This window comes from Oncorhynchus clarkii, chromosome 10 (assembly GCF_045791955.1).
Source record: "Oncorhynchus clarkii lewisi isolate Uvic-CL-2024 chromosome 10, UVic_Ocla_1.0, whole genome shotgun sequence".
NCBI lineage: Eukaryota > Metazoa > Chordata > Actinopteri > Salmoniformes > Salmonidae > Oncorhynchus > Oncorhynchus clarkii.
This window is the reverse complement of record NC_092156.1, coordinates 41,769,029-41,780,059: the sequence shown is the minus strand read 5'-3', so window position 1 is coordinate 41,780,059 and position 11,031 is coordinate 41,769,029. Positions and strand designations below refer to the sequence as shown.

Here is an 11,031-nt window from a genome sequence, read left to right as displayed (position 1 = left end):
GAGTATTTGATTGTGTGGGTACTTTTTGAAAAATGGCATTCACTTATATTATGAACTACTCTATGTACAATATGAGGTCACATGGTCAGACAGAAACAAAGTCTACAAACCCAGTGGGCAAATCACACTACATTCTGATAAACAGTCAACAGTAATGTCTCATGGTGTGAATGTCACATGCCATATAATAGCAGCACAGGTGAGTGTATCTTGGCAACACATGTGAATGTGGGGGTTGTTGGGTTGATGTGAGCTAATAATTGTAGGTCAGTTATTTCTACTGCGTCACAGATTGGGCTGTCGGCTGTGGCAGGAAACAGTTATGTTAATCTGAGGACCATAGGAAGATGTCACGACACCAAAAGGTTTAGAAACCACTGACGCGAGGGAACCTATGCCCAGTGGAACTACATCAACTGGCTGTTGATGCAGGGGTACATTATTTAAAAGGTGGACAGGTATCCCATATGGGGCCGGGATGCCTGGATGACACATCCAGATGTCCTTGTATCCCCTCCGCCAACCTCCTGGAAGCCATCCAACTTACTGTAGCTCTGACTGGACATTCTGTACCTTTTAGGGATGAACACACATATACATTCAAGTAAATCCATCCAGGTTAGTCACTAATTCACCACAAGTGGGTCTGCAACAGAGAGGATCACCAAAACATTTAACTGCCTATGTCTCCATCAGTTAGCTGGGAAATGATCAGCACGGACACAGCTATTAAGACAGTTAATATTGACTCGGCTATGTTCTCTTTATCTTCTTGGTATGGGTTTGTTCTCCTTTGTTTTATAAGCAGGTGGTAGATAACGTATCAGCCATTTTATATCATACTGTACTAGCTGCCGCACAACTGTCCCTCATTCACCTTTATAAAGTGTCCTGTATGTGTTACCTAGTCCCTATCCAGTGTGTATTGTATTTGACCAGGTCTGGTCAGCAATGTTGCTGCCATTGCTCTTCTGAGAGGTGAGGCGCTTTCCCTCTGGCTAATTGTCTTTAGGGAGGGTGTCTGTGTGGCCATTGGTCAGATCAGTGTCTCTGTGTTCGCTAGAGAGGGGCACTTGTTTCCGCAAGGACACGCAGATAGTTGTGGATATGTGTCACGTTCTGACCTCTATTTCCTTTGTTTTGCATTTATTTAGTATGGTCAGGGCGTGAGTTGGGTGGGCAGTCTATGTTTGTTTTTCTATGTTTTGGGTCAGGCCCTAGTATGGTTCTCAATCAGAGGCAGGTGTCATTACAGCAGCCTGGGTTTCACTGTTTGTTTGTGGGTGATTGTTCCTGTCACTGTGTTTGTTGTCACAGGATAGGACTGTTTTGCGTTTTCACATTTCTTGTTTTTGTTAGTTTGTTCATGTGTAGTGATTTATTAAAACATGAATAACCACCACGCTGCGCTTTGGTCCGCTTCTCTTCCTCCTACAGACGAACGCCCTTACAATATGTGTCTCCACCGCGCCCCCCTGCAGCACAGCAGCTCCCCATAGGCTCTGCGGAAGTCTCTATTCAAGGCCGGGTACAGGATGGGGTTGACAACGGAGTTAAAGTAGCCCAGCCACAGCACCACAGAGTGGGCAGTAGTAGGGGGGTTAGTCTCTGCCCCGATGCCCATGCAGGTAAAGAAGGTGTAATAGGGGAACCAGCAGATAATGAAGGCCCCCAGGACTGCTGCTAGAGTCACTGTGGCCTTGTGCTCCCGCGCTGTGGCCGCCGCTGATGCTGTGGGGGCGAATGAGGGTGTGGCAGCTCGGATACGCCGTACCTGAATGGATGGATAAAGACAGGTTAAAGAGAAAGAGGGTCAGCAGATGGATGACTGAAAGGATGACATTAATAAATGGATGGAACTATAATAGCTACTACTAATTATTCCAGTACTACTATTGCTGCTCCAGCCATAATTACTGTTATCACTACTACCACTGATGATACTACCACACAACAAATAAATATAAGGAATGAAATTAACCTGTTTGCGTGCTATCTGAAAGATGCAGTGGTACATCCCGCACATGACCAGTAGTGGGAGGTAGAAGGTGCCAAAGGCATCTAGGAGCACATAGTTGTTATGCCACTCAAAGCGGCAGGTGCGTCCCTCCTCCACCTCGTCCCAAATGCCCCAGTCCAGGTTCTGCACCCTGAAGTCAGCCGTGTTCCAGCCCAGGTGGATGGGGAGGAAGGACATGGCCAGGGAAGTGACCCAGATGGTGGTGATAGCCAGGGCTACTCGGGGAGGGGTGACCCTGCGGGGGTAGCAGAGTGGGGCTGAGATGGCCAGGTAACGGTCCACACTGATGGCCAGCAGAGTCAGAATGGAGGCCGTACAAAACATCACATCCAGAGATACATAGATGTTACATAGGGTGCCCCCCAGGGGCCAGTGTCCACTCCGCAGCTCCAGGGTGGCAGAGAAGGGCAGCACCAGCAGGCCCAGCAACAGATCCGTCACAGCTAGTGACACAACAAAGCAGTTGGCAATGCGGCGCAGGCGGCGGCTGAGCCCCACGGCCAAACACACCAGCACGTTCCCGCCGATGGTCACCACGATGAAGGACACCAGAAACAGCCAACGGAGTGCCGTGGAGATCATGGTGTCCCTCCCCCTGCACTAGGTCACAAGGTCCAGCCCTGCCTCCACATCAGACCTACTGCTTCTGTCAGCTTATCTTCTCCTGCAGGCAGGACTACAGACAGGACTACTGCATAGAATCCAGCCCTCTGCTTAACAAGCTTGTTGAGGACTTGGTATAATGACAGGGTCCTGTCAATTCAGCTGTCAGTATCCATCAGATTAATGAGGGCTTCACACTGTAGGGGGATGCTGTATTGCAGCCATCTCTTTTTTAATAATTTCACAGAAGATGTCCTCTTTAAAGCTGCCCTGGTGTACAAAAAAACAAAACAATGGCCATTGGGCTATGTTGATTTCAACATGATAGTGCATTAGTAGACTGATGTTAAGTGGTACGAGGTTAAGGCTGTGTTGATTTCAACATGATAGTGCATTAGTAGACTGATGTTAAGTGGTACGAGGTTAAGGCTGTGTTGATTTCAACATGATAGTGCATTAGTAGACTGATGTTAAGTGGTACGAGGTTAAGGCTGTGTTGATTTCAACATGATAGTGCATTAGTAGACTGATGTTAAGTGGTACGAGGTTAAGGCTGTGTTGGATAACATAAGAGCCTTTACATTGACCCATGAGAAAATTCTCATTACGCAAATATATAATATATATATTTTATGTATGAAAATGCACGTCTCTTAGACTACAGAACTGAAACAATGGCCCTTTGGTGTCTAATATACAGTACATGGTTGAAATATCAAAGGTCCTCCTTCACTTCATTTAATAATTGTTTTCTTTCATGATGGTAATTCAATTGCACATCATGTGAAGGAGAAATGTTAATGAATGCACTTGCCTCTGATGCAGTGTGGTGCTGTTTGTTCTGGAAGAACACAAGAACATTCCGCCAGCATTAGCTTGAAGCTTAGCTAAAGTCTATCTGCAGGCCTTTTGAGTATGCAGCTTACATATTGGACCCAGAACCCAGGAGTCAAAGATGACCTAAAGGCTTGCTCAAAATGTGCATTTAAAATCTAACATTGAATATTAGGAAATGGCCACCAGACAAGGCATTGTTTTATTACCATGTTGAGACATCATTAGCACTTCTTAGAAGGCCACATCACATTTGGGCTCTAACATTAGCTTGGACTTGTCCAAGGTACTGAAAATGTCCAGACTAGTGAAAATATCCATGTTCTTATGGGAATATGTTATAATTGGCTCAATGGAGACAGTCTCTTGTTTACAACCAGTGACAGTTCTGTTATTCCCACTAGCTGCCCTCCCTCTACAACTCCCTAACCCAGGTGAAGTACTGTAGCTAGTGTTCCCATTACAGACAGATGAAACCTGGCCTGAACAGGGCTGATCCAATACAATCATTAAGGATGGATGACACCGACATAGGGGAGCTATGAAAGCTCCCAGTTGATGCGATTATACTGTGCTATCCAAACGCCAATCAAATTACAGAGGCATGAGGCGCTACGCAGGCAACATCCACAGCAGGCAGCCAGCCCAGTCAGCACAGGCCAAACATACAGTACTTTCCTCACAAGATCATGAATTAACCATAGTCTGAATATAAGGAAAGATTGACTGTAATTTAGAGAAAATATGCACAGTCAATCAGGAGTCAGCCAGGAAAGAGATCTTTGTTGAGGGCTGACTATGCACTTCATATCTAGTAATGGTGAAGTGGGCCTGGATAAATGCCTCAACATAGCAAAACCCATCAAAGGGACCTGATGAAAAGGAGGGAGCTATATGACAGGTATATCAGGTAAGACCCAAGTGCAGACTGTGTAGAAGTACAATGTTTATTGTAACAGGGGCAGGTTAAGGCAGGCAGGGGTCGATAATCCAGAGTAGTGGGGCAAAGGTACAGGATGGCAGGCAGGTCCAGGGTCAGGTCAGGCAGAGGTCGGTAATCCAGAGTCGGGACAAAAGGTACAGGACAGCAGGCAGACTTAGGGTCAGGCAGAGTCGTCAGGCAGGCGAGCTCAGAGTCAGGACAGGCAAGGGTCAAAACCAGGAGGGTGAGAAAAGAGACTGGAAAAAGCAGGAGCTGAGACAAAACTATGGTAGGCTTAAACAAACAAGACAAACTGGCACAAACAGACAGAATACCCATGGGATAAGTGGGGAAGATGGGTGACAGCTGGAGGAGGGTGGCGACAAGCATAAGGACAGGTGAAACAGATCAGGGCGTGACAGTACCACCCACTCCCCTGCATCCTACCTGGGCCCATACCTGGTTGAGCGGGGTGCCGGCGCTGGAACTCAGAGATGAGGCCTGGGTCCAGGACGTCCCTAGCGGAGACCCAGCACCTCTCCTCCGGGCCATAACCCTCCCAGTCAACCAGGTACTGGAATCCCCTGCCCCCAGGTCGAGCCTTCAGGAGACGTCTCATCATGTACGCTGGTTGGCCGTCAATGAGACAGGGGAGAGGGGTGGGCCTGGAAACAACAGTTTTAACTCTAGACACAGAAAAGGTAGGAACAATATGGAGGGTACGGGGCAACAGAGGACAAACAGCAGAGCGGCTAATGATCTTGGAGCGGGGGTAAATCAAGTCTCGGCTTCCGGGGTCGTAGCCTATAGAGGCCTATAGAGGCGTGCCAGCACCTCAGGCTTGACCTTCTTGGATACCGGTCATTGCTGTGGAAGCAAAATGGCCCGGGTCTTACTGAACCCCTTCCGGAGGTCCTGGTACTCTGAGGAGCTGGCAGAGAGGTCTGGGGCAATTTCCAAGCCCTCAGGAAGACGTCACGGGGCAGGCAGAGCTGACTTCAGGCAATGAGTGTGGCAGGACGGGCTTCAGCCCATGATGGCACCAGTAACCCAGTCAATGGAGGGATTGTGTTGATGGAGCCAAGAGAATCCCAATACCACGGGAACCTGCGGAGAATCAACCAGCAGGAATTGGATCGTCTCGCTGTGGTTCCGACACTCGTAGGTTGACGGGGGTGGTCTGGTGGGTGACCCGGCCTATAGAGCAGACATCCAGTGCTCTAATACCCATGGGAATGGAGAGGGGTTGAGTGGGGATGCTCAGCTCGGACACCAGGGTAACACCCATGAGACTCATATCGCCCCACCCAAGTCGATGAGTACCTGGAGAGACTTGGAATGTTCACCCCACCGCAGGGTGGCGAGCAAGGGGAGACAAAAAAAATATCTTTAAGGCCCACCAGAGTACTCACTCCAACGAATGAGCAAGGTCTCTTGAAGGGACAGGTAGACACATAATGACCAGCAGTAATTCAATACAGACAACTCTGGGTATGGTGTCGGCTGGAGACAGCCTAGCTGCATCCACAGTCTCCGGAGGCTCTTGGAGGGACTCGAGTAAGCTTGGACCCTCTCGGACACGTAAACGCTGCGGACTTCCGGAGTTCAGATGCAAGGTGGGATCCCTGAGTGAGCGATTGGGACCACAATCGTAACTCTTCTCCCTCCTTCGTTCCCGTAGCCGACCATCAAGCCGGATGGTTAAAGTGATGAGTCGTGATCCATCGGTAGTTTTCGGGCTGCCAGCTCATCCTTTACCTCCTCTGATAACCCGTGCAGGGAAGTGTCAAACAGCGCCTCCGGGTTCCAGATACCCTCCGCTGATAGCGAGCGGATCTCCACCTCATAGTCTGAGGGAGTCCTGCCGAAGCTGGAGTAACTTCGGGCAGCTTCTCTCCCGGACACCGGTGCCTCAAAACAACTTCTCACCTCCAGACTGAAGCAGATGGCGAATTGTTGCTCCCACACCGCCATGGCCCAGGCGAGTGCCCTCCCGGACACCAGCGTAATAATGTACGCTATAGTCGAGCGATCCGAAGGGAATGAAGGCATGACGTTCGACCACGTCCTGGAATCCTTCCATTAGAACACGAAGCAAATACTTGTTTGTACTAATGATGGCTCCTTGGGAGAGATGGCAATGTGGAGCTGGTCCAAGTCTGCTGGGTCAGTAATGGCCAGTTCATACTATCAGGTTTCAGGTAAGACCCAAGTGCAGACTGTGTAGAAGTATAATGTTTATTGTAACAGGGGCAGGTCAAGGCAGGCAGGGGTCGATAATCCAGAGTAGTTGCACAAAGGTACAGGACGGCAGGCAGGCCCAGGGTCAGACAAGGCAGAGGTTGGTAATCCAGAGTAGGGGCAAAGGTACAGGACGGCAGGCAGGCCCAGGGTCAGACAAGGCAGAGGTTGGTAATCCAGAGTAGAGGCAAAGGTACAGGATGGCAGGCAGGCTCAGAGGCAGGCAGAGGTCAAAACCAGGAGGGTGAGAGAAGGGAGACTGGAAAAAGCAGGAGCTGACAAACAAAACGCTGGTAGGCTTGAACAAACAAGAAAACTGGCACAGACAGAAAACAGGCATAAATAACCCAGGAGATAAGTGAGAAAGATGGGTGACACCTGAAGGGGGGTGGAGACAAGCACAAGGACTGCCCTTGCTGTCTCTGCCTGGCCGGTTCCCCTCTTTCCACTGGGATTCTCTGCCTATAACCCTATTACAGGGGCTGAGTCACTGGCTTACTGGTGCTCTTTCATGCCGTCCCTAGGAGGGGTGCGTCACTTGAGTGGGTTGAGTCACTGATGTGATCTTCCTGTCTGGGTTGGCGCCCCCCCTTGGGTCGTGCCGTGGCGGAGATCTTTGTGGGCTATACTCGGCCTTGTCTCAGGATGGTAAGTTGGTGGTTGAAGATATCCCTCTAGTGGTGTAGGGGCTGTGCTTTGGGTGGTGGGGTTATATCCTTCCTGTTTGGCACTGTCCGGGGCTATCATCGGATGGAGCCACAGTGTCTCCTGACCTCTCCTGTCTCAGCCTCCAGTATTTATGCTGCAGTAGTTTGTGTCGGGGGGCTAGGGTCAGTTTGTTATATCTGGAGTACTTCTCCTGTCTTATCCGGTGTCCTGTGTGAATTTAAGTATGTTCTCTCTAATTCTCGCTTTCTCTCTCTCTGAGGACTTGAGCCCTAGGACCATGCCTCAGGACTACCTGGCATGATGACTCCTTGCTGTCCCCAGTCCACCTGGCCGTGCTGCTGCTCCAGCAACTGTTCTGCCTGCGGCTATGGAATCCTGACCTGTTCACCGGATGTGCTACCTGTCCCAGACCTATTATTTGACCATGCTGGTCAATTATGAACATTTGAACATCTTGGCCATGTTCCACCCCTCGTAGCCTGGTTCCTCTCTAGGTTTCTTCCTAGGTTTTGGCCTTTCTCGGGAGTTTTTCCTAACCAACGTTCTTCAACACCTGCATTGCTTGCTGTTTGGGGTTTTAGGCTGGGTTTCTGTACAGCACTTTGAGATATCAGCTGATGTACGAAGGGCTATATAAATACATTTGATTTGATTTGAAGGACAGGTGAAACAGATCAGGGTGTGACAAGGTATGCAAAGGCTCTAAACATTTCTATCCTGCAACTCAAAGAAAATGCAGTCCCCATGCATAACTGCGGGCAGAGATATGCACTGTAGAGCTGGCCGTAAGCATTTTTTGGAACAATGTTGTCGATTTTTAAAACAGAGTCCACAAGACTGTTTTTGCAAAACAGTAAATGGTCTTTCCAAATCTCAAAACAAATACATTCATCAAAACTATGCTGAGCCGTCAAAATTGAAAATACATTCATCAAAAGAACGACTGCCTGCAAAAACACAACCATGCTTATCTATTGAGTCCGAGCAGACAAAACAGAAAGTTAGTTTGTCATTTAAAAATCCAAGTAGGTCAATACATTTTTTTTCCAGTCAGTAAATCATGATCAAAATTGGAAGTAGATGTAGCGATGTGCACTGGGAGTCGGGAAGCAAGTTCAAGGAGTGGATCATTTAATAAATTGAACATAATACAAAACAAGAAACATGAACAACGCAGACAGGAAACAGAAACAATGACGCCTGGGGAAGGAACCAAAGGGAGTGACATATTACATTTTTTTTTACCTTCATTTAACTAGGAAGAAAAATAGATTTTTACCATGTCAGCTCGGGGATTTGATCTTGCAATCTTTTGGTTACTTGTCCAGTGCTCTAACCATTAGGCTACCTGATGCCCCAGTGGGCATGACGGGCTCCCCTGCCTTAAAGATATAGGGCAGGTAATCAAGGAGGTGATGGAGTCATCAAGGAGGTGATGAGTGTCATTATGATGAACCGGCTGAGGTGTAAGAGCCTAATGAGCTAGCTAAGACCTCACCGGTTGCCTCGGTCAAGGCACGGGAACCTGTTCACCCAGCTGAGGCAGTGGAGCCCGTCGACGGACACTCGGACCCGACTTCACCTCCAACACAAAAGAAAACTCCCTGATGCTTCCCTATGATGAGGCGTCATTCTGTAATGTGTTTGCTTAGAAGCAAGTTCAGAGAGTGAAACATTTAATAAACAAATGGAACAGAAACCAGAACAGAAACAATGACTCCTGGGGAAGGAACCAAAGGGAGTAACATATATAGGGCAGGTTATCAAGGAAGGGATGGAGTCCAGGGGAGTGTCATTATGCGCTGATGCGCGTAACGATGGGGACAGGTGTGCGCCTTAATGAGCAGCCTGGTGACCTAGAGGCTGGAGAGGGAGCACACCTGACAAAATGTGCCAATAGCAAGTGTGACAGTAGAACTATCCAAAGGTGCAGAATTATATTACTCGCTTTTTTATTCATATTTCACCAGCACTTTCAGACACATCAAATCAAATATTCTTCCTAATCATAAATACATAACAATGAGAATACAAATAAGCACATTGTGTGTAGTATTCATTCATAAATATCATCACAATCTGAATCTATGTATTCAATACATAGGCTGGTTTGCTCATAGTTTTGTAGACTTTCCATTGGTGCACATAAACACAATCCACAATAGAAATAAGGAAAGATGAATGCAATGTGGGAACACAACTGATATGAATGTGTAGGCATCAATCCACACCGAAGCAAAGCTTTAAAATGGAAGGTCACGATGTTGGAGACACACACACAGTGCATGCATGCACACACACACTCACAGAGAACACAGAAACATGCAGAGCACAAAGTATAACGATGAACAGTAATTGTGTAAGCTAAATGGCTTCACACTTCTCCTTAGGTAACATGAAGGGTCTAGACCATTCATAAAATATTCTTGAAATTGTGTCATTCTGTTTTCTTTCTCACATAATATCATCCATATGAGTTTGTGTACGACTTTGACTGCAGTCCCACGTGTACAAAATTCTACAGTTTGCTGTAGAATACTGTAGTAAACTGTAGTATACTGTAGAATACTATACTACACAATGTAGTGTCTCTCGATCGTGTGTAGCAATTACTATAGAATATTGTAGTACCCTGTAGAATACAGCGATGAGATGTAAATACTACAGTATCCTACAGTCTGCAAAAACACTACAGTTTAACTATAGTAATACTATAGTTAACTAGGCAAGTCAGTTAAGGATTTGATCTAGCAACCTTTACGGTTACTGGTCCAACGCTCTAACCACAAGGATACCTGCCTACCTACAGGTTATGGAAAATTTGCTCTTTTAGTATTTGCCAAGTAGGTTTCCTCAAGGAGAAAGCCCTCCTTTTCTATGCAAAAGATAATAAAATAATACACTATAGTAAATACTACAGTATAATGTCCACAAAAACACAACAGTAAATATTACAGTATACTGTAGTACAGCCCGCAAAACACTATAGTAAGTACTATAGAATATACTACAGTTTATTAACTACAGTAATACTACAGTATTTATACTATATTAAACTGTAAATACTATAGTCTATTACAGTAATATCTGCAAAAACTCTATAGGAAAAAAATACAGTATACCACAGTCTGCAAAAAGAATACAGTCCACAAAAACACTACAGCTTTTTAACTATAGTATTTTTTCATGTGGGAGTGGTATAAACAAATATCTATTCAGTGGAAATGCCAACATTTTCCATAAACTTTAATTTGACAAAAACCATCCTCCATAGTCTAGACATGGCATTAACACCCGCAGACATTTTCAGTAGGCTTGGACAAAAGACACTTTCATACTGTTAGGGGCAATTATTTCTTAACCTAAGGTCGATGTCTGCACCCCGCTGAAATCTAATTAGCGCAACAAAAAAAATCCCCATAAAAATCAATCAGTTTAAGCTAGAGGCACAGTATCTATTTTTTTTGCATTGGATGGATCTCAATCCACCCCTTCCGCCGACTGTATGAAACACTTCTGCTTCTGCAGTGAAAGGTGACAGAGTTAGAGCAATGTTGGTCAGACCATGAGACATCCAAAAATCAGTATTCTCACACAATCATCTGTAGCCTCCGAACGGTTTAGCCTACAAACCACTCTATGGAAAGATGAGACTCTCACGAATACATACAGGAACAGTCAAAAGTTTGGACACACCTACTCATAGAAGAGTTTTTCTTTATTTTAACTATTTTCTACATTG

At 46.5% G+C, this 11,031-nt stretch overlaps 1 protein-coding gene and 1 non-coding gene across 2 annotated transcripts; one reads left to right on the top strand and one right to left on the bottom strand.

The window, feature by feature from the left end:
* Nucleotides 1-998: 998 nt before the first annotated feature.
* On the bottom strand, nucleotides 999-2,963 carry LOC139419556 (histamine H2 receptor-like). Its single transcript, XM_071169526.1, has 3 exons — nucleotides 1,982-2,963; nucleotides 1,457-1,774; nucleotides 999-1,109 (listed from the first exon to the last, which is right to left on the bottom strand). Exons 1-3 carry the CDS (start codon nucleotides 2,600-2,602, stop codon nucleotides 999-1,001), a joined length of 1,050 nt encoding a protein of 349 aa, XP_071025627.1. The 5' UTR covers nucleotides 2,603-2,963.
* Nucleotides 2,964-10,104: 7,141 nt separating this feature from the next.
* LOC139419832 (U7 small nuclear RNA) lies at nucleotides 10,105-10,159 on the top strand. The gene has a single exon (XR_011635446.1). It is a non-coding gene; the product is annotated as a U7 small nuclear RNA (small nuclear RNA).
* Nucleotides 10,160-11,031: the final 872 nt, after the last annotated feature.

Bases quoted from the DNA above. Each gene is read 5' to 3' on its own strand.
- LOC139419556 (XM_071169526.1), bottom strand. From the start codon at position 2,602: ATGATCTCCACGGCACTCCGTTGGCTGTTTCTGGTGTCCTTCATCGTG. The intron at 1,775-1,981 runs GTTAATTTCATT...CCATCCATTCAG, and splicing joins TTCAGATAGCACGCAAACAG to GTACGGCGTATCCGAGCTGC. The intron at 1,110-1,456 runs ATATTGTAAGGG...AGAACGTGACAC, and splicing joins GGGGGGCGCGGTGGAGACAC to ATATCCACAACTATCTGCGT.